General features: G+C 34.6%; 2 protein-coding genes across 4 annotated transcripts in view; one reads left to right on the forward strand and one right to left on the reverse strand.

Annotated features, from left to right (window-relative positions):
• Positions 1 to 11,050, forward strand: part of LOC123684713 (histone acetyltransferase p300) — a 29,118-nt gene extending 18,068 nt beyond the window's left edge. For all 3 annotated transcript variants that reach the window (XM_045624084.1, XM_045624083.1, XM_045624085.1), the window contains 10 exons: positions 68 to 225; positions 1,741 to 1,851; positions 1,960 to 2,737; positions 3,552 to 3,719; positions 3,805 to 4,041; positions 4,100 to 4,291; positions 4,356 to 4,637; positions 7,307 to 7,874; positions 8,788 to 9,101; positions 9,213 to 11,050. In XM_045624084.1, coding sequence (XP_045480040.1) covers positions 68 to 225; positions 1,741 to 1,851; positions 1,960 to 2,737; positions 3,552 to 3,719; positions 3,805 to 4,041; positions 4,100 to 4,291; positions 4,356 to 4,637; positions 7,307 to 7,874; positions 8,788 to 9,101; positions 9,213 to 9,959 — 3,555 coding nt within the window. In that variant the 3' untranslated portion in view covers positions 9,960 to 11,050. The remainder of the gene's footprint in view (positions 1 to 67; positions 226 to 1,740; positions 1,852 to 1,959; positions 2,738 to 3,551; positions 3,720 to 3,804; positions 4,042 to 4,099; positions 4,292 to 4,355; positions 4,638 to 7,306; positions 7,875 to 8,787; positions 9,102 to 9,212) is intronic.
• Positions 11,051 to 12,905: 1,855 nt separating this feature from the next.
• LOC123684714 (leucine-rich PPR motif-containing protein, mitochondrial) lies at positions 12,906 to 19,721 on the reverse strand. Its single transcript, XM_045624086.1, has 4 exons — positions 19,508 to 19,721; positions 18,914 to 19,444; positions 15,915 to 18,805; positions 12,906 to 13,441 (listed from the first exon to the last, which is right to left on the reverse strand). Exons 1-4 carry the CDS (start codon positions 19,642 to 19,644, stop codon positions 12,960 to 12,962), a joined length of 4,041 nt encoding a protein of 1,346 aa, XP_045480042.1. The 5' UTR covers positions 19,645 to 19,721; the 3' UTR covers positions 12,906 to 12,959.
• Positions 19,722 to 21,577: the final 1,856 nt, after the last annotated feature.

The following is a 21,577-nucleotide window of genomic DNA, read 5'->3' on the forward strand; positions in this document are numbered from 1 at the left end:
TAATTGATGACCCCTCCCCCTTTTTTTTTCTCGACCATAACAAAACTAATTTTTCTTTTTTATCCAGTTATCGGAGGTGTTTGAACAAGAAATCGATCCTGTTATGCAGTCAATGGGATACTGTTGTGGAAGAAAATACACATTCAACCCACAAGTATTGTGTTGCTTTGGCAAGCAACTCTGCACTATACCAAAAGATGCAAAGTATTATTGCTACCAGAATGGGTAAGTTTCATTTATGGGTTAATTTATTTGCGTATCCCCTAAAGATAAAGGAAAGTAAACATTTGTGCTCGATCCCGAATACTAGAGAGATGGAAGTTTAGTGTCTCCAATCACTATCAAGCTAGCCGAAGCTAGCTCGAATCAATAGGCGTGCAGAATCCTGATTTGATTGTTGAATGTTTCATCAGGATTCTCAGAATGTTCTGAGAATCCTTTTTCCAAAACGTCACAATAGCTAAATCATTAAACTGAGAAAACATTGACCCTTTTGAAACACGAAAGAATTTTCATAAATAAATCACATTGTACAGGGTGGGCAAATAAGCGAGGTAAGCGGCTATATCTCAGGATCCACTCATCGTAGAGACTTGCGGTGAAAAATTTTACCACTAAAGAGAACAAGAGAACACACTGGAAATTGTTTGGAAATTCATACCTCTACCGCTAGGGGGCGTAAGAGCTACCGTCGAGTAGAAAAATGAATTTTACTCGAAAATGTTTCATATGAAGTTGAAAAAAAAATATCATTACTGTAATCCTTGGAAAATTCTCTATCTTTTTAAATTATTACTTTCGATTTTACGACATCAAATAAGGGTAGGTGAAAGGGAGAAATCCGACTGATTGAAACGCCTGTAACTTCAGTTTGGCTCAACATTTTTGAGCAAATTAGATCTCGTCTGAAAGATAATGTCTTGTCGATTGAGGACAAAAAATACTCATGATAAATTTGTTTTTGCTGCATTCGATAGGGGGCGCTAAGTCAGAAGTTCATTGTTTTGTTCATTTTACTCCGAAATTTCAAACGTAATGATAGGATTTTCTTAACAGAAACAGAAATTCCATCAAATTTGCATGAAAAAACCTGATGGTCGCAAAGCGATAATTTCAGGCGTTCTGAAGTTATGGCCGAAAGAAGATATTCTTCAACTGATGCACAGCGAAAAACCAAATTGTGTCTTTAGGTGCTGACAGAAACAGAAATCCCATCAAATTTGTATGAAAAAACCAAAAGGTCGCAAAGCGATAGCTTCAGGCGTTCTGGAGTTATGGCCGAAAGAAGACACAATTTAGTTTTTCAGTGCATCAGATGAAGAATATCTTTTTTCGTCCATAACGAAACATTTTCGAGTAAAATTCATTTTTTTACTCGACGGTAGCTATTACGCCCCCTAGCGGTAGAGGTATGAACTTCAAAACAATTTCCAGTGTGTTCTCTTGTTCTCTTTAGTGGTGAAATTTTTCACCACAAGTCTCTACGATGAGTGGATCCTGAGATATAGCCGCTTACCTCGCTTTTTTGCCCACCCTGTACACTATTTCTGAGCATCAATTGATAATTTCGAAATTAACCAAATTATGTTACGCTCCTGCTGTAGTGTCCTGTCAGACAAGGAGTGACGAATATTGGCATCAAAACAAATGCATCAGTTACAAGGCGATTTCCATTCCTCTTATTAATGATCTAAGGTCTATACACTAGTCCAATATTTATTATTTTTATTTTTTTTGCAGCTTGAATGCGCTAGGTTTAGGATCAGATAAATATACATATTGTCAAAAGTGTTTTAACGACATTCAAGGAGATACTGTCACTATTGGCGATGACCCTAGCCAAGCTCAAACGTAAGTATCATTAATATTACTAAAATCAGAAAATAATGAATAAAGATATATGATATAACTTTGAATTTTTTTGCTAAATTGTAACACACTTTATTTTTCTATATATAGTGCCATTAAAAAAGACCAATTCAAAGAAATGAAGAACGACCATTTGGAGATGGAAGCCTTCGTTCATTGTACAGACTGCGGAAGGAAGCTGCATCAGATATGCGTATTACACAATGAAAACATATGGCCGCAAGGCTTCACTTGTGATGAGTGTTTAATGAAGAAAGGACAGAAACGTAAGGAGAACAAGTTTAATGCCAAAAAGTTGCAAACCACTAAGTTAGGCGTTTACATCGAAACACGGGTCAACAATTACCTCAAGAAGAAAGAGGCCGGTGCGGGCGAAGTTCATATTCGCGTGGTATCAAGTTCAGACAAGGTTGTGGAAGTGAAACCTGGCATGAGGAGTAAGTTTGTCGAAAACGGCGAATTGAGCGGTGAATTCCCATATCGCGCGAAAGCTCTATTCGCCTTCGAGGAGGTGGACGGAGTGGACGTTTGCTTTTTCGGCATGCACGTGCAAGAGTATGGTTCGGAGTGCCCGCATCCGAACACTCGTCGCGTTTACATCGCCTACTTGGACTCTGTGCACTTTTTCAAACCGCGACAATTCAGGACTGCTGTCTATCATGAGATACTGCTAGGTTATATGGACTATGTAAAGCAATTAGGATATACGATGGCGCATATATGGGCGTGCCCGCCGTCTGAGGGTGACGACTATATATTCCATTGTCATCCCCCAGATCAAAAAATACCCAAGCCCAAGAGATTGCAAGACTGGTACAAGAAGATGCTCGACAAGGGTATCATTGAACGAATTGTTTTTGATTACAAGGTGAGTTTTAATCCTTTTTTTAAGAAATTCTAAGGATATGGTCTTTATATCACCTTGGTTACTATGGTTAGTAAGTTGGTGTTCCGTATATGTCAAATTCCTCAAAAATCGGTGACTATTTCCTCAAACTTCAGTGAGTTATCTGTCACCAGGGCAACCTTACTTTTATTCCGGTTAGGTTCGGTAACCACGCCCACTCCGGTTAGCAGTTGTCATTTTAATTTTCAGATTATTGTTTATGAATATTCTCCATGATATCTAACACTCAAAAACTTTTTAATTTTATTTATGAAACAAATGCCTTTCAGAGCCGTTAAGAATTATCAGTTATTCTCAAATTAAAAGAGATCAACCATTTATAACCTCCAAAATTTTATCAATGAAAAATTTAGTTGACCATTGACAAGTGTCAAGCGGTCGGTAATTACAAAGCAGGTTACGTGAAACATTGAAAACCACCGCTCTAAAATTCTCGGAGATATACAGACCATACCCTATATGATTCATATTATTTTGCTTTTATAGTAGTGTATAATATAATAATAATAATCTTTATTGTTGACCCTTAAACAGCAAAAACATTGCTGGCACTAGGGCCTACTAATTATATTACTATTTGAAACCAGATATTGTGATTAGATTCTTGAAAAATTATACAACTGTTACATTATAGATTTTCATCAGCAAATTCTTCGATAAAATGCTAAATCTCTATCTACAAGTTCATATTATGTTTATATAATATATTATTATTCAGTATGCATTTTTGGAGAAATCATATTTTACATTCTAAATATTTCAACTTAATTTACAGGATATACTTAAACAAGCAATGGAGGAAAATCTGAGATCAGCGGCAGACCTTCCGTATTTTGAGGGAGATTTTTGGCCTAATGTTCTAGAGGAAAGTATAAAAGAATTGAATCAAGAGGAAGAAGAGAAGAGGAAACAAGCCGAGGCTGCGGAGGCTGCTGCTAATGCGGTAAGTTGGATTAGATCTGGCCTTTTCAGAAATTTGTGTACTAGTAATTTGTTGCGATTGTTTCATTCGATGAATTTGCTTTCAGATATTTTCCTTATCCGAAGATAGTGAAACTGGGCCCGATGGCAAAAAAAAGGGTCAGAAAAAAGCCAAAAAGAGCAATAAATCCAAAGCAAATCAAAGAAAAAATAGTAGTAAGAAATCAAATACTCCACAGACGGGAAATGATCTTTCCGCTAAAATTTTCGCAACCATGGAAAAACACAAAGAGGTATTCTTTGTTATTAGGCTTCACTCTGTTCAATCTGCTGCAAGTTTATCGGTAAGTTATTTTAATTCTCATTGTTACAATAGCAATAATGACCCTTGTTCTTCCACAGAAAATTCAAGACCCTGATCCATTTATTCAATGCGATCTTATGGATGGTAGGGATGCCTTTCTTACATTGGCCAGAGAAAAACATTACGAATTCTCGTCTTTGCGGAGAGCTAAGTACAGCACCATGTCAATGCTTTACGAATTACATAATCAAAGTCAAGATAAATTCGTGTATACTTGTAACAACTGCAAGGTAAGATTACTAGAATTCAATTGTTCATTCCATCAAATAACTTTTTTTTTTTTTTGTTCAACAGGCACATGTGGAGACTCGATACCATTGCAAAGTCTGCGATGATTTCGATCTTTGTCTGCAGTGTTACGAAAAGGATGGCCATCCTCACAAGATGGAGAAACTTGGTTTCGATTTGGATGATGGTTCATCTCCAAGTGATTCAAAACTTGCCAATCCCAATGAAGCGAGGAAACTTTCTATACAGAGGTGCATTCATTCTTTGGTGCACGCTTGTCAGTGTAGGGACGCTAATTGCCGGTTAACAAGTTGTTTGAAGATGAAACGAGTTGTTACACATACTAAGGTAAGATTTATAATATTCTATATATCTATATTCAACAATCTCAAATCATCACAATTGGATAAGTCTCGATTTGGGCAAAATAATAAACCACTAATTCATTGGGATTAGAGATGAGCGATACCGTGATTTCTAGATCACGTTGTGAAACGTTCCTGTTCCTTTATGATATCAGTGAAATTAAAGCGTGACGGTGATCACCGTTTAGGTATCGTATTCGGTTAGAGTCCGTTCCCCGTTCCGCAGCACTGGGAGTGGGGTCACCCCACTACCAGTGCTGTACGGAACGTTCGCTAACCGAATCCGATACCTAAACGGTGATCACGCTTTAATTTCACTGATATCACAAGGAACAGGAACGTTCACGTTTCACAACGCTGAGCACGGACCGTGCTTATTTGTATGAATCACCCAAACCTCAGCTCTTTTGTCTTTCTGTTAATTCTTTAGAGGTAACAGATTTGTGGAATATGGATATGAATAATTTTGGACATCGAAAAATAAATAATACCTACAAATACAATAATTCACATGTGAATATATATTGATAATATTGAATGGCTGATACTGCATCAAATAAAATAAGAGAAAAACAGAAAAAGTAACAATCAGAAATGTACAAAATATAGTAAAACCAGTTATTGAATAATTAAATTTCCTAAATATATCTGATATTTTCTATTAATTTCTGAGCTAATCAAAGAATTGTGAAATCTCTAAATGAAAAGGTATGATTTTTAGGACATCGAATAATAAATAATTAGCCATATGCATATATTCAGACGTTTATTTATTTAATAATAATGATGAGTAATCAACCTCCAAACAAAATACACTCATTTTATAATTGTATATATCGAAATAGTTAAGGGGCTAATAGTGTAACAAAAAATGAGAGAAAAATTAAAAATTTCACAACAAAAAACTCAGAAATGGGTAGTTAAAACAGTCCCTAAATAATCGAATTTCCCAACTATATTTGATGAATTTTTCGAGAGAAAAATACAATTAATCCTATTCATTCTCCACCAACGACAATTACAATTGAGGAAGAGAATCATTTGAGTTTTTTTATTAGTTAGCCTGCTTGGACGTTCTGTTAATTGTCCGGCTTTCGAAAACAATCGTCTGCACGGAACTTATGTGGCTAGAGTGCATCAGTAGTAACTGCCGACAAAGGTTCCGAAGCAATAAAAACATCAGGCTGGCAGGCTGGCTTCATAATTTACGATTGCACGGACGTTGATAAACCCTGAAAATATCTGTGAAATGTTCAAACAGTGATCCCGTCACGCTCTGTATTCGTTTTTCGGAACCGTGACTACCTGTGACAGTCTGATATCAGTGATTAAATCACAGTTCGTGAAATATCGCTCATCTCTAATTGGGATTAAGACGTCCATAAAAAAAAACTGGACACCAAACGATTAAAATTTTTTCAAGGAACTTGCAAGTGGTGGGTGACTTTGTTTTTTTTTTCTTCTTCGGGAAAGTTGTTTCATTCATATACAGTATAATCCGGTTATAACGACATTGGGGGGACCGTGAATATTAGATCGTTATATCCGATGGTCGTTATATCCAAAAATTTGTATAAAAAACGCAGAAGTAGGATTTATCTGTGTATTATATTTTGAGATAGTTAACTACACACAAAACGAAAACAAATATGTACATATGAGTGTATGGATAATATCATCATAATACATACTGTGAATACATGTTATTGAACTTATACATATACAATTGAACAGTAATAGGCTTAAAAAAATTATTAATTTTGCTTTGTTTTTTAAATCTATAATTTTCATAGAAGACACGTTCTAGTCTTTGGTCAATCATAGAAATTCTGTTTAATAATTTCTGGTCATCACAACGTAACATAAACATAAAACTGGGATTCCCCTGCATCGCTCGGGTATTTACCGAAGATCACGTTGACAGTGCCTGCAACGGCGAATTTTTAAGTGGTACGTCGCGGCGTAACGACGCGTCGTTATAAACGGAAGAAATAGAACAAGATCAGAAAATTTCGACGAAAATGTTTGTCGCTATGAGCGACTTCGTCGTTATAGCCAAAGTCGTTACAACCGAACGGTTTAATGATAAATTACTTAGAATTTCAACCAATTGTCGACAATTTCGTCGTTATATACGGATTTTCGTTATAACCGGTGTCGTAATAATCGGCTTTCACTGTACTTAAAATTTTAAAATATTCGTTAATTTAAAATTAATGATGCGTGGAAATTAAATAAAATTGTCTATACAAACAAGTTTAACAAGTTAAGTTTTTTAGCTGATATGCCTCCAAACTAGGCATCAAAGTTCTGAGAGGTCTCACAGTTGCCTTTGAGACTTGGGATAGAAATCATTGAACAATATTTTTGACGCAAATTCCTAGCTCAAATAGATTTGGAGTTAGGGATCTTTTTATGAAATTCTTATTCTGATTTCGGGATGTATGTAGATTCAAGGAGGGTTTCATTCCACCCGATGTTATGGTTTATTTGCTCCCTTTGCAAGGAAAGACCTGGGTTCCAACACCTTGAGTATTCTTAAAAAAAAATTCACACATATTCTAATTTTTCTTCATATGTTGAGATATTTTGTATTGTGAGAGTACGCCATGGTTTAAAATTTTCAAATATTGATTTACTTTTTTTTTTCAGATGTGCAAGAGAAAAACCAACGGAGGATGCCCCATTTGCAAGCAACTCATCGCGCTTTGCTGTTACCACGCCAAGCATTGTACAGAGACCAAATGCCCTGTGCCTTTCTGTTCGAACATAAAGCATAAGCTCAAGCAACAACAACTGCAGCAGCGTTTACAGCAGGCCCAACTATTGAGACGCCGTATGGCTGTAATGAACACCAGAACTATGCCGCAGGGTGCTGCTGCAGCCCTCCCCGGTACCAATAACGTCGCCATGAGTCCTGCTGGTGTTCAATCTGTCGTTCCGGGTGCAGTCAGTCCTGCCAACACCATGAATGTGATGGGCCTGGGTAACACGGGTCTGGGATTACCATCACCTCACCAACCGGGTGTCGGCTTGAAGCCGGGCACGCAGACTCCTCCAGCTAACGTAATGCAGGTGGTCAAGCAGGTACAAGAAGAGGCGGCCAGACAACAAGCGCCTCACGTCGGTTTTGGTAAAGTAAATCCCGGAGGTGGAATGCAAGGGCAGAACATGCCGCCTCCTCAAATTCGATCTCTAAGCCATGTTGGACCAGCTCAAGGTAATTTCGACTAATTTATTTCTTTCATATTGTTTCAAATCATCTACTTCTGATATACGAGGGCGGTTTGATAAGTCAGTGACTTTTTGAATTAAACAAATTTTTTTCGGCGAATAAATATTTTATTTTTCTACATAATCACCTTTCGGCTCGTTACATTTAGTCCAGCGTTTTCTAATTTTTTTATTCCTTCCAAATAATGGGTTTTCATGAGGCTTTCAAAATAAGCGTTTGTTTCGGTAATGATTTTTTCATTCGACTCAAATCTCTTACCGCCCAGCCATTTCTTGAGGTTTGGAAACAGAAAGTAGTCGCAGGGGCTAAATCTGGAGAATAAGCAGGTAGAAGTTCGTAGCCTAATTCGTGGATTTTGGCTTATTCAGCACGCGAAATTCACTTTTTTCCATTTTCTTAAAATTCACGAGGTTATCTGCTTTGAACGGCTATAAAACAGCAACTGCACGTCGTAACTTGCTTATAATTAGAAAGTTGCCCACTGATAGATTACAGTTGACGGCAGCACTGATGCATTTGAAGTAACTTCGCGGAAAACTCTAAAAGTCGCCCTCGTATAATCAGGAGACTAGAAATATTCATAAATTATAATAGTAGGCAAGTTAAATCTGATGAGATCACAGAGTCCTATGCAATCCACTGTAGTAACTTATTGTTAAGTCATGTTATGCATATACATGTTAACCCAGTTCCTCATTTCCTGGTCCAAATGATTCTCAAATTTATCCAAAGATGGTGCACAGACTGCCTCTCCATGAAGTCTGTTCCACTGATATATGACCTTGTTTGTTATGACCTCTAGTCATGACGACAGTACTAGTAGAATGTCCTCATTATATCCCCAATTTCTCACTTCGTTTTATATTTCGAAAATTCACTTTGGATTTTCTGTTTACAGGTGGAAATTTATTGTCTATGGACCAATGGCAGCGTTATCCGGGTGGAGTTGGCCAAGGTATAAGACAACAAGGACCTCAAATAATGCAATCTCAGAACACAATCGGGCAACAAGCAATGCAAGGACAGCAAGCTGGTATCAGGTCTACTGGTGCCGGACCACAAAATCCAAATGCAATGATGCAGAAACAAGCTTTACAACAATTGATGTTGACACTTAGATCACCTCAATCTAACGAACAGCAGGCTCAAATTCTTCAAATTTTGAAGTCTAATCCACCTTTGATGGCCGCTTTTATTAAGCAAAGACAACAAGTGAGTATTGGTGTTTCAAATTGATCCAAAATATTCCAAAAAAGTTTAGTGCATAATTATATTTTATTGTATGAGTGTCGTTAAACTAATAAAAACCGTTTTGTTTTGTAGCAACAACAGGCTGGAGGCACAGTGAGTGGAGCTGCACCTCAACAACTGCAACATATGCTCAGTCAACAAAATCCTGCTGCCCAACAACATCAGAACAGGTTGCAACTCCAAGGTGGGATGTTGAATCAAGGTCCAAATCCTAATTTGAATCAAGGTCCTCAAGGCCAATCACTGCCAAGCCAGCAACATTGGCTTAAACATCAACAAATGCTAGCAATGCAGCAGAGGACGCAGCAACAGCAACACCAAGGTCAACAGTTGCAGCAAACTTTTCAACAGCCGAGTGCGCCTCCTTCCTATCAACGACTTCCAGCCATAAGGCAACCGCACATGGGTTATAACAATTCCTTCACAGATCAATCGTACTCTCCCATGCAAGGATTGAAACCTACTCCTCCAAATGTACAAAGTCCCCAAGGAGTGATGGGTCCCCCTCCTATATCGTCCTTGCAGCAGCAACAACAGCAGCTGATGCAGAGTGTTCGAAGTCCGCCACCTATACGAAGCCCAACTCCTAGCCCTTCATCCAGACCTATGCCTAGTCCGAGGAATCAAGCAATACCAAGTCCACGAGGACCACAGCAATCTCCACACGATATAGCTACGACAGAAATGCTTCTAGGCCAGAACCATGCAGGAAGTGGTCTTCATCCGCATCCTTCGCCAGTAGGTTCTGGTCAAGAAGTGGGTGATTCCACCACCATGACGCCTCAGGATCAATTAAGCAAATTTGTAGAACAGCTTTAGTGGTGAGTTAAGGCTCGGGCGATATAATCCTGAGAAGAAAGAATCATTAGTGAGAAAAAATTGCATTGGATAAACCCACAACGGATGTGTGTTGTGGGTAGGGAACAAAATGCATTTCGACTTTGTTGAGAAGAAACATTGACTGAATTGGTCATAAATAGAGCAGCCGCTGTATAGCTTTGCCTTAGTTGAGGAAACTTTTAATGACAAGAAAATAAAGTGTAACTGTACATAGATTATGTAGAATATGAAAGACTGGAAAATTTTTATTATCAAAGTGTAAATATGTTTAAAATAGCAGATTTGTATATTATATACATACATTATAAATACCTTATACATAATTATGAAAATATAAAATTAGCGATATGTTTACCTAATTTAGGATATAAAAGATACCCAAAAGTATTGGCTTTTTGAGGCTGTGCTCTTAACTTAAATGGATTGTTACCTACTCAAGGGAGGCGGATGACGGAAGGGTTGAGCTATGCGCGTGCTGCTGGTGACTTTGAATTGTTTTTTTTTTTAACACAACTCTGTATTCTACCGCGAAAGTGACCACGGTTAGTGTATAGCTATTTTTACCGAGACTGTTGGTGTCGTGTCGGTAGCTATTGTGATGGGACCGAATGGTTCCCGTTTGTTTTTATATATAATATATATATATTTATAATTTATATATCGTCTTGTTTTTGTGTGTTTCTACATTCCACGCCAGTGTGGAGTGGTGCTGGCATCCTGACAATCTTGACCCTGCCAGTGCAATACTTACACTACACTCCCTCCTAATTTATTATCGATCATCATTCGTGTAGATTAACTAGTGTTAAGTATTATATAAAAACAAATAAAAATGATTCAACAAATACATTACCTTCAATTTTCATTATAGATAAAATTTTTATTTTTATTAATAAGAGTTTTATTTTGTTTTATTTTTTTTTTGACCTTGTAGAGAGCAGTCCAAATTGAGTTCAAATCATCGAAGCTAAATTATTTGTATTTAATTTATTGATAAATTCAATTGATGATGTTGATATACAATAGTCAACTTCTGGAATAATGAATATTAAAATTATTCTTTATTATAACTGTTTTTGTTTTTATTTCCCAAATGCACAAAATTTACCAATCAAGCCAGCAAATTTCCAAAGAGTTTGTGACAAATACCAAACCAGTTTCTAATCATTCACTTTTAGATCGATTACAAATTATTTAAATATTAAATTCTTGATTTAACTTAACTCGATCTTAAAAGGAATTTTGCAATCCCTATAAATTAATTAAATTAGTCATTTTTGAGCTTGAAAGAATAGACGAATTGACTAAATCAAAGTAAGTTATGCAGGTGCCAGGTAGTATTGAAATTTCGAGCAGAATCGACAAGTGACCTTGAACATGAAGAAGAATTTGAGATTTGGCATTAGGAACTTTTGAGCTCTCGTCATTTATGTGCCGTTTGAGTCTTAGAGTTAACTGAATATAGGTATGAAATTGACATTTTGGTATCAACCAAAAATTCTTGTTACTGCTTGAAGCATTCACAACTCCTGTGATTTTGCTCGACCAACTGTTGACATCAATTTCCGGTGCATAATTCAGTTTGTCGTTTCAACTTAATTCTTTCAAAACTGTTTTGATGACTTGATATTTATGTAATATGCAAATTCTCAGTTTTTTTGAATCAAATTCAAAGCGTGATGATAGTTTAACAACCACTTGCTGATTCGATAGAACTTAGAAAAAATCCAGTCTGGCAACGATTGTTAACATGTATATACAGAGTGTTTGGTAATTCGACATGATCCTTTGAAGGGGTCATACAAAATGTCATTTGCAACAAATGTCCAATCAACTAGGGGTCAAAAGCGGTATTGCGATTTTTCAGAAAACCTGAGTTGTTAAAACTACTGGAGAAATCTGAAAGATGAGGGTTCATTTTAGGAAGGGGAATGGTCACTCAAAACGGCAAAAACTTTATAAATACCATCTTGGAAATATAATTGGTGTTCCTTTTTCTTTGGAAATTGTGTATTACCAAAACTTCATGGTACTTGGCGAACAAATTACGTACATAATTTTCTTGTTTCATTAGATTTCTAAAGAAAAAGTTGTGGCCACTTAACACCAATTCTTTCTAAGATGGTATAAGTTTTGAGCGACCATTCTCCTTTTCACGGGCGTACCCAGGGAGGGTTTAAATCCACCAAATAAATAAATAAATATATATATATATATATAATATATACATAACAACTGTCAACAAAGTTATTTGACAATTCTGATATTTATGGAAATGCATGGACAGAAACGAAGATGCATCTTAGACAGAACTCTTCAAATGGAATGGTAACGAAAATACATTTTTACTTATCAAACAGGATTCAGGTATTTACAAAAATTAAGTGTTGTGTTCACATAACAACTGAACGAAGTTACAATTTATTTGACAATTCTGACATCAGCCTATAAGATAAACAAAAAAATAAAGAGGAAGATCAAATTTGCGTAGCTAGACTCGATATTTTTGTGTGATACATTGTTGAATTCGTAATTTTTTCTTTATCACCTCATTGGGATAACCAATATGGCGTCATAACAAAAAAAAAATTGACTATCGCGTCCCTAAACAATTGAAAATAAAAAAATCTGACAAAAACCATTAGAATCTCTATATTGGATAATAGCTACAAACCGAATTTCGTGAAGTTAACTACAGAAAAAGAGAAAATTTCGATTTTCAGTTTTTTCGAGATATCGTGAGAACCTTTGGAGATATTTTGGATCTGTTAACTCCAAGACACTAATCCCTATATAACGCAACTTTTTTGTAGTTTAAGCCACCCTGTAATTCTAACGGTTTTCGATATTCATGTAGTTCCCCTCTAAATAGTTCTAACTCTCCTTTTTTTTTTGAAATAGTACCAAAAAATAATCAAGTTGACATAGGTGAAATGTTTTATTATAAAACAAATAATTACATTAATACACATCTAAAGTTCACTTATCAGATTCACTACTTGAACTACTGCTAGTGTTTATGTTCTTATTTTTGATAGGAATTTTATGATTGAATGGTTTGCCTAGCTGATCAAAACAATTTTTTACCCTAAGGACAGCTGTTCTATTCATATGGTCCACACTCACATCTTTCAGAGCATTTTCAAAGATTTCAATAACTTCTTTTGCTGGGCCCTTTGCATATTTGATGTCTATCAAACAACTGTACACGTTTCCTAATGCACCTTCCGTAATATTACTCGTTTTCAGATGCTCAATGAGATTTTTGATTATTTCTTCATTTTGGAGATTTCGAGCAACTTGAACTACCCTTTGGAACATTATTCTTGAAGATCCTTGCAAGTAGTTGTTCCATAATTCTTTAGCATTTTCAAAGTTTCCTTTAGTGAAGTGGTGAGTCCAGAGAATATTGATAGGAGCTAACAATCCTTTTTTGGCATATTTTTTTGCTACAGTTTCATCTGAAATATAACATGCATAAATAATGAGAAGAAATTTTTTTTTCAAATATTATTAGTTCCAAATTCCAATTCATTTCCGCGAAAAATAATACGGACTATCGCGTGAAGTGGGCTTTCGAATGATTGTAAGGGTTTAAGCTGTTCAACACAACCGAACTTAGTAAGAAGAACCAGGTTTGATTTAGAATGACACCAAGGAAATCAACAGTGGTGACAAATGATCCTATTCCGAATATCTCCAGTCTAATAATCTGGCCCGAAGTTATCCAATATTTTTACCCAGTTTTGAATGTAAAACCTGCGGATGTATTTTCTCTGTTTTTTTTCTCACAAAAAAACAAACAATTACAGTCTCTTCCACAAAAAAATCGAATTTCAGAGTTTTTCTTGGGTTTCATGATTTAAAACACCAATCATTTTAACTAGTCGAGATTACATCAATTAAGAATTTTCATAATTAAAGATAAAAACATCATTTACATTGAATGTGGATTATGAACTGCAGAGAATTTTTAATCCTTTCTGTCTTAATAAAAAGGAATAAAAATCAATTCCATTCTTTTATTAAAAATGTATGGAATGATTTAAATATGTTCATGAATGAAAAAAATTAGTAGGTAGTACTTATCCCTGACAATTGGGAAGCTCTAAAACGTTTTATTTATATAATGATTAATTTGAGGATCAAACAAACTTGGATATACTATTTCACCAATTGGAATTTTCACAGAAAAAACTAATCAGGACATAATCTCTCAATGAGTACATAAATCATTTCTTTAAAAGTAAGAATAGATATAAATATCTTCTCTATTGGAGTTACAATAAGTATAAAGGAGAAGAAGAAGATTTTTTTCTAATATAATTAAACATAATATTCAAACTGAAAACTTATCAGCTCATTTCAAAATTTATAGATATCCGAGATACATAGAGAAAAAATTCTAAGATGTTAGAAAAGAATTTAATCGAAACAAGTATTTTCCATGGTTTTTACCAGTGGTAGAGTAGAAGAACAAGATTTATTGGGTGAACAAAAATGGCATATAGAGATCGAGTATAGACAATTGAATGATAAGACTATTGAACACAAATGTTCTTTACCTAAAATTGAAGCTATCTTCGATAAAGTAGAAAATATATTTACGACACAAGAATTATTGTATTGGGATTTTACAAAATTTAAATGAATGAAGAATCCGTAGAAAAAGAAAATGGTCATTACAAATTTTGAAGAAGGCTTTTCGGATTAAAAGATTGATATATAATATAATAATGAATATTTTATTTAAAAATTTGTCACATCTATATAGACAATATCTCTAGCCTCTAGCCGAATCACTTTTTCGATATGGTATCTTTATATGGGGCTGAATGTACAGGAATTCATTGCAGAAACTAATTGTTGCGCAAAACTGCATACTTAAGATTATATTTAAGAAACAAAAGAGATATCACACTAGTCTACTTTACACTGAGGATATTTGCAATATCCGGACATTATTTTTTCATAGTTTGTGTATGTATGCTTTCGGAAACAAGTTTTTCCGCAGTTGTGTACCTTCGAATTACCAAACACGTGGTGCTGTTGATGGGTTAATGTTGACGCAAAGATTCAAAAAGAGTATTTGCCATCGATTTTTTGTTCACATCTTACCCAAAGCATGCAATCTCTTACCAAGAGAGATTAGGCTTATCACTCAACACAGGAGTTTTTCAGTTGAAGCTAGGAGGTTTATTTTTCAGAATTTCACCAATTTTAGAAAAATTTTAGAATAAAGTATGAAAAAAAATTAATAAAATTAAAAATGCTGTTGTTTCTTGCTCACATGGGATCCGTGGTGGTATTGTGTTTTTGGAGTTGCACAGCACAAGTGTTCAATCACTTAGGTGCATGAACGTTTTTGTACGATAAATAAATGATTTGTATGATGAATAAATGAATAAATAAATATTGTAATATTTACAGAAAATTTTTTCTAAAATAGAAAATTGAATTCATAGGATGTCTGATTGAATTGAACCCAATCCAAATAAGCTCTAAGCAGTTAGCAAATTTTCAATTCCTACAACAACGAAAGAAATCTTCCTTTTTTAGATATATATTTTGTTAAGATATTCATTGAGAAAGATTAAATCAAAAGCTACACCTGTGGAAGGTGATACTTTTAGCTTAGGCGGGGAAGAATTACGCAGTCCTAAGCACATATTCTAAAAATTATCTATTGTTATCTCTCAAAAGGAATAAATATAACAGAATTATCTTCTTTATGATAGCGCAGAATTACACCTCGAACAATTTATATAAGAAATATTATAAATACATGTAACGTCCAATGACACTGTGATTTTCATTATAGCTAGACAGTGTGACTGTTCATTAGACTCCTAATGAACTGTTTTCTAAAAATATATGGTTTTCTAATATAAATTTGAAAGTGTTCCCAAATTAAATGTGATTGTTCATACTTACATTTCTCTAGTAATTCAGGATTGTGATCCAAAATACCATAAGCTCCTCCCCGTGGGAATTTCTCATTTAACTTTTTCAGTTCTTCTTCCGAGTTAGCACTATCTATTTCCTTCTCTAATTTGTCAAGATAATCTGCAGCTCCACCACTAACAACAGTTGCGTGACATAAGCGATTATCATAAGATATGATTTTTTTCATATCCATATTTAACTTATTTCCAATAGTTACAATTTCATCAACTTTACCGGCTATAGCAAACCTATTCATAGCAAATTTAAAAACCCTATTGATGGGAATACTGTTCTTGTTCATTAATTCCATTATAAGGGTAAATGCTTTGTCTAATTCATTATGCTGAATAAGCTTTTCTAACAATTCAGAAGATTCCAAATTATTCCAGATATCATTTACATTTTTTCTGTATCCAAATGCTTCTAGACATTTGTCAGATTTCAACAAGTTTCTAAAGATTTGCAAAGGAGTTTTCTTTATCATATCCTCGCTTTTAACAGTTTTCTTTGGTTCAGGAATGATGAATGGTACCTCTATACCTTTTTTTTGCATGTATTCAGAAAGAGTAATTAGGAATAAATCTGAAGGTGGTAAATTTTCTTCTTGCATCTGAGTCCATAGTCCACACGCTTTTTCTGAGTCGTCTTCTTTGATATAACTCAATAATAATTGATAATAAATTTCGGATCTATCTATATGATTCATGTCCTTTGTGGCATCCTTCAAGTGTTCTAGAGGCTTTACCTTACCTTCCTGTCTATAGCGTTCACAAGCTGTATTGAACCTTAGAGGTCTGTTATGCAGACCAGGTGTTTCTAATATTCTTCTAGCTTGTCTGATACGACCACATTCGATGAATGAAAACACTAAATCGTATAAACTGTTGATTTCTCCGTGAACCATGGTACTTAAGTCAGTTAATTTTTGAAGTTTTTCTGCATCTTCTGCTTGGATTAACCTACATGCCAATTCATTTTTCCAAGGTGTTGCTTTGTATACATTTACGATTTCCTCAAACTTCATAAGCGCTTTATCTAGATCATTGTTGATTAAATGAACTTTTATTAGGGGACCAAGTAACACATTATTTACAGCAACATATTCCTTTGACACTAAAAGGTTGAATAATCTGTCTAAATCTTCAACATTACCCTTTTCTGCTATAGAATTCATAAATCGCCAAGCTAAAGATACATAAACAAAATTTTTCTCTTCTTCGCCTGTAGCACGATCCCTCATAGTTTCTTCCAAAAATTTAATTGCATCCTCAAATCTTCCACTTTTATTGAGAAGATAAGCATAACGAAGAATTTTTGTATCGCTCAGACTGAGGTTTTCTTTTTCAGTTTCCTTAAGTTGCTCTAAATAATATTCTGCTTTTTCCAAGTTATCATGATAAGCATACAAGTCCACCAATTGGGCATATATGCCTGGAGTGAAAAAGAAATTTTGTGTCTTTTTCAAATCCTCTAGAAGAACTTCAGTCTTTTCCAATTCTCTGGCACGATAATAAAGAGTAAATAGTTGCCTCTTCAATCCTCTCACATCTATGTTTTTAGATGAACAATTCTCAATAAGTTTTTCCAGTTGTGGAATATTCATTTGATGAGACGGCGTATATATTGGAGGTTTTCGAGCTAAAGAAGTAGGAACTAGCTCACCAGAACTCAATGATGCTAGTAAAGATGAAATTTGGTCATTAACTTTATCTCCTAATGATTCTTGAATTTTTTCTGCTACCTCCGTTGAAATACTCAAACCATGTTCTTTCAATTTCACCAAAACACTCTCTATTACTTGTGGAAAGTTATTTTTGTTATACATTAAATCAGCTATTAGATTGCCAATCATTTCTGGTTTACTCAAGAATTCTAAGCTTCCTTTCTTGATGACGTTGACTCTTCTGTCTAAATTCTCATAAATTTCTCTAACAATTGTAATATATGAATCTAAATCATTTGTTTTATAAAAAGCTGAAGATAAAGGACGAGCAATAAGTTCTGGCATATAATAAGCTGGTATTTTTGTAGTTAACCAAGAAACATCTTTAATTCTGTTCTGTTTTAATAGAGTGATAGCTATAGTTAGGGCACTACTTCCTACGGATATATCTAAATCTGTTAAAATTTTTATTGTATCACTAATATCTCCTTTCAAACTTGGAACGACATAATCTTTTATAGTTTCATTACTGAGATAAACTCCCATACTCTTCATTTTTTTCAGAACTCTAACAACGGCTTGGTTTCCCTCATCTTTAGATCTTAAACGAATAAGAGGCCAGAAAAAGTGAGGTTTTATTTCTTGACCACGTTTTTGAAGTTCTTCCATTAACGAATAGGCAGATTCTTCATAGCCTTTCTCGATAGATAATTCTAGGGCGAATGATAGAGGTTTCTCTATCAATCCATCAGCTTGCATTCTGTCACATAATTCTATGATACCTTGGATTGGTCGTCTCATTTTTAATAATTGCTTAATAAAAAAAGCACCACTTGGTATTGGAGTACCATCTGGATTATAATTTCTACTCATTGTTTTCAAAATTTCATAAGCAGGTTTTTCTTTTGCCTTATTCACCAAACTTAATATCGTGTTAACTGCATCCTGATTATAACCAACAGTTTTTCGAATTTTTTCCAAAATTACAGGTAAATGTTCCTCATGGCCATTTAAGGCAAGAGAAGAAGCAATTTCTAAGAAATCTTTATCAAGTAGGTATATTTCTTTAGATTCACATTCGTCAATAATTTTTTTCATGATCTCAATATCCCCTTGTTTGGCATATCCACAAAGTAAAGTTGTGTAAGTATCTGCACTGGGCTGAAGACCTGCTTGTGCCATCAAATTCAAAACGTCTCTAGCTGATTCCATATCGCTATAAGAGAATTTACAGAAAAAATTATTTGAGAAAGGTGAAAAACCAGAAAATCAAAGTTGCAAAAAGAATCAAATGAAATATTAAATAGATCTTCCAATCACTCACTTCAAATTTGAATGTCCAATAATGAGAGCATTGAATACAGTCTCATTTACTGGCAATTGTTGTTGTTTCATATGTTCTAATATATTTGTAGCTCCCTCGATATCTCCCTTAAGACAATACTGTAAAATCAGACGTTGGTAAGTTACTCTATTTGGTTCAATATTTTTTTCCTTCATTTCAGATAGAAATTCTACAGGTGAAAACTCATGTTCATTTTCTATATAAACCCTTAAAAGTGCATTGTAGTGAGATACATCCATTGGTATATTCAATTTGTTCAATGTATTCCAAATTTCTTTGACTAGTTTTGTTCTCACTTCTGGTAATTCTTCTGGAACTAAGTTACCGCAACATCTGATAACAAGTAGAGATTGTGATGTTGTTGCTGAACGGCTGTATCGAATTTCCTCCAAGACATCTTCAATGTCACGTTTCGATATTCTTCCGGATTTTCTAACATCTTGATCTAATCTTTTTAAACTTTTTTCCAAATTTTGTTCGTGATTTAAAGCGGCTTGTGATGAAAATTGCCTAAAAAAAAATAACGTTAAAATTGCGTAATGTCTTGCAGATACTAAATAAAACGTGACTTACGTAGTTACAGCTCCGCACAAACATTGAGTGGCATTAACGAAATTTCCATCAAATTCCCTTGGAGTGTTGACAACAACATTACGGGCAAAACCTACAACATATCTAGCAAATTTGGACGATCTTAGAATTGAAGCCATTCTTATTAGATTTGCGTTTATACTTTTTTTTTATTGAGTACTGTGAGAATTTTGGAATGAAAATTCAATTCTTTCCTATATACAGATACCGAATATCCGGATAAGAATCGGAATTGGAAAATCAAGAGAACCGAGTACTGACCAAAGAACACAAATATTTATTCTTCTTTCTCTTTCTGGCTACTTAGACCATGTTGTCAGGAATAAACTTTAAAAGACGAGGATGCCTCAGCTTTGACGTCTGGACACTTCCATGTCCCCGACGAACATTTTCTTATTAGAATGTCTTGACTTGATATTCGGTTGCGTCTGTGATAATTGCCAATTGGTCACACAGGACTAGGGCTAAACCTGAGTGCCTCAAATCTTCGATGGACGACTCCATTGGTTATGTACATCCTAAAATGGCTGTTTGATTACTATATCATCAATTTTTAACAGAATTATAAATGATTGAATGAATTTGACCGGTAAAGGTCAATAATTAATCATGGAAAACCCATTAATTAGTTGCCGACGTGAAGCCAACATACTTTAAAATCCCATATATCGCAGACCTCTCACAAAAAGCTCGTCATTTTTCAAAATACGAAGGGGTTGCAATTGCTTTGAAACCAGAGAACATCAAAATAGATAATTTTTTTACACTTTCATAGACTTAAGTTTATATTTAATATTGTATTCCTTCTTTCAGAGCCCTGAAGGTATAACGAAACTGGTCGGCAACTAATAAATGGGATTTCCATGATTAATTTTTGACCTTTACCTGCTAATTTCATTCAATCGTACAGTCATTATCAACCAACAATATTATAAATTATGTACTGTATTTCTGTTTGTTCCATGTAGTGTGTCCATTGAAATATTAGATAGAAGTCAAATAATATAGAATGAAATCAATTTTTGCTCTTTTTACTAGTAGAATTAAAGGCCGCTTACATTTCAAACTTTCCTGCGGTAATTTCAAATTTTCCCGCCCTGAAGAAAGCCTATTTCTCACTTTGCCCGTTGGTGTCGCTAGTGCGGACCTAATCAAGATGGCGGCTATTTTGTTTCCACAGATTAGTAGGGAGATTGCATTTCTTATTATTAGTATTCTGTGGCTAAACCATTGAACTAATAATACTAATGGTTTTATTAATTCTATGGGCTAAACAAATACAGAGTTGATCGATATTAGTGTTCTGTGGTTAATTGATACCAATTCTAGGGATGGGAATACCGGTTACTCACCAGTCGCGTTACATTCGCGACCGCTCCAGAAAAATACCGCTCCAAAATACCGCGATTTTGTAACTGTGGTTACAGGTAACAAAACCGTAGGCGATTGCAACTAAGTTGAGTCCCAGCGACGGAGGAATGAAGGAAACGAGACCGTTGGGATACCTAGACTAATTGTGGACTGTCCTGTTGAATGATAATTCATTGTTCATTGAGTTTCTACGTAATTCTAGAAGGACGTATGCAAGCATAACAAAATCATAAAACCATAAAATTTTTTTGGTGGCTGAGAATAACAACAAAGGTTAGAATCTTCGAAGGGCACCTCATTAAAAGCAGATGGTGTAAACTCCAGTGGAAATATACCATCATCGGGTAATCTAGGTATTACGTGAAAGAAATTATATCTATATGTGCATCTGGAATTTCATTGTCAAATTGACTGAATATTATAAATTGATATATACTCATTTCACATATATATCTAGAATCGATTTTTTGTTTACCGTTATTTTACAGAGAATTTTTAAGTATATTTGCATTTACGATTGATTCAATTGAGAATAAGGTTCAATAATATACATTTGCTGCAACCAATTTTTATCAAAGGAATTATCAAAAAAATATTAAAAAAAAAACATCGAAAATATTGAAAATCATGAATCGAATTGTTTAGTTCTAATTTTGGTAGATACCATAGAAAAAAAATATA

Source organism: Harmonia axyridis, chromosome 7, assembly GCF_914767665.1.
Source record: "Harmonia axyridis chromosome 7, icHarAxyr1.1, whole genome shotgun sequence".
NCBI lineage: Eukaryota > Metazoa > Arthropoda > Insecta > Coleoptera > Coccinellidae > Harmonia > Harmonia axyridis.

Bases quoted from the DNA above. Each gene is read 5' to 3' on its own strand.
- LOC123684714 (XM_045624086.1), bottom strand. From the start codon at position 19,644: ATGGCTTCAATTCTAAGATCGTCCAAATTTGCTAGATATGTTGTAGGT. The intron at 19,445-19,507 runs GTAAGTCACGTT...ATTTTTTTTTAG, and splicing joins TTGTGCGGAGCTGTAACTAC to GCAATTTTCATCACAAGCCG. The intron at 13,442-15,914 runs GTAAGTATGAAC...GTTATATTTCAG, and splicing joins TCCTGAATTACTAGAGAAAT to ATGAAACTGTAGCAAAAAAA.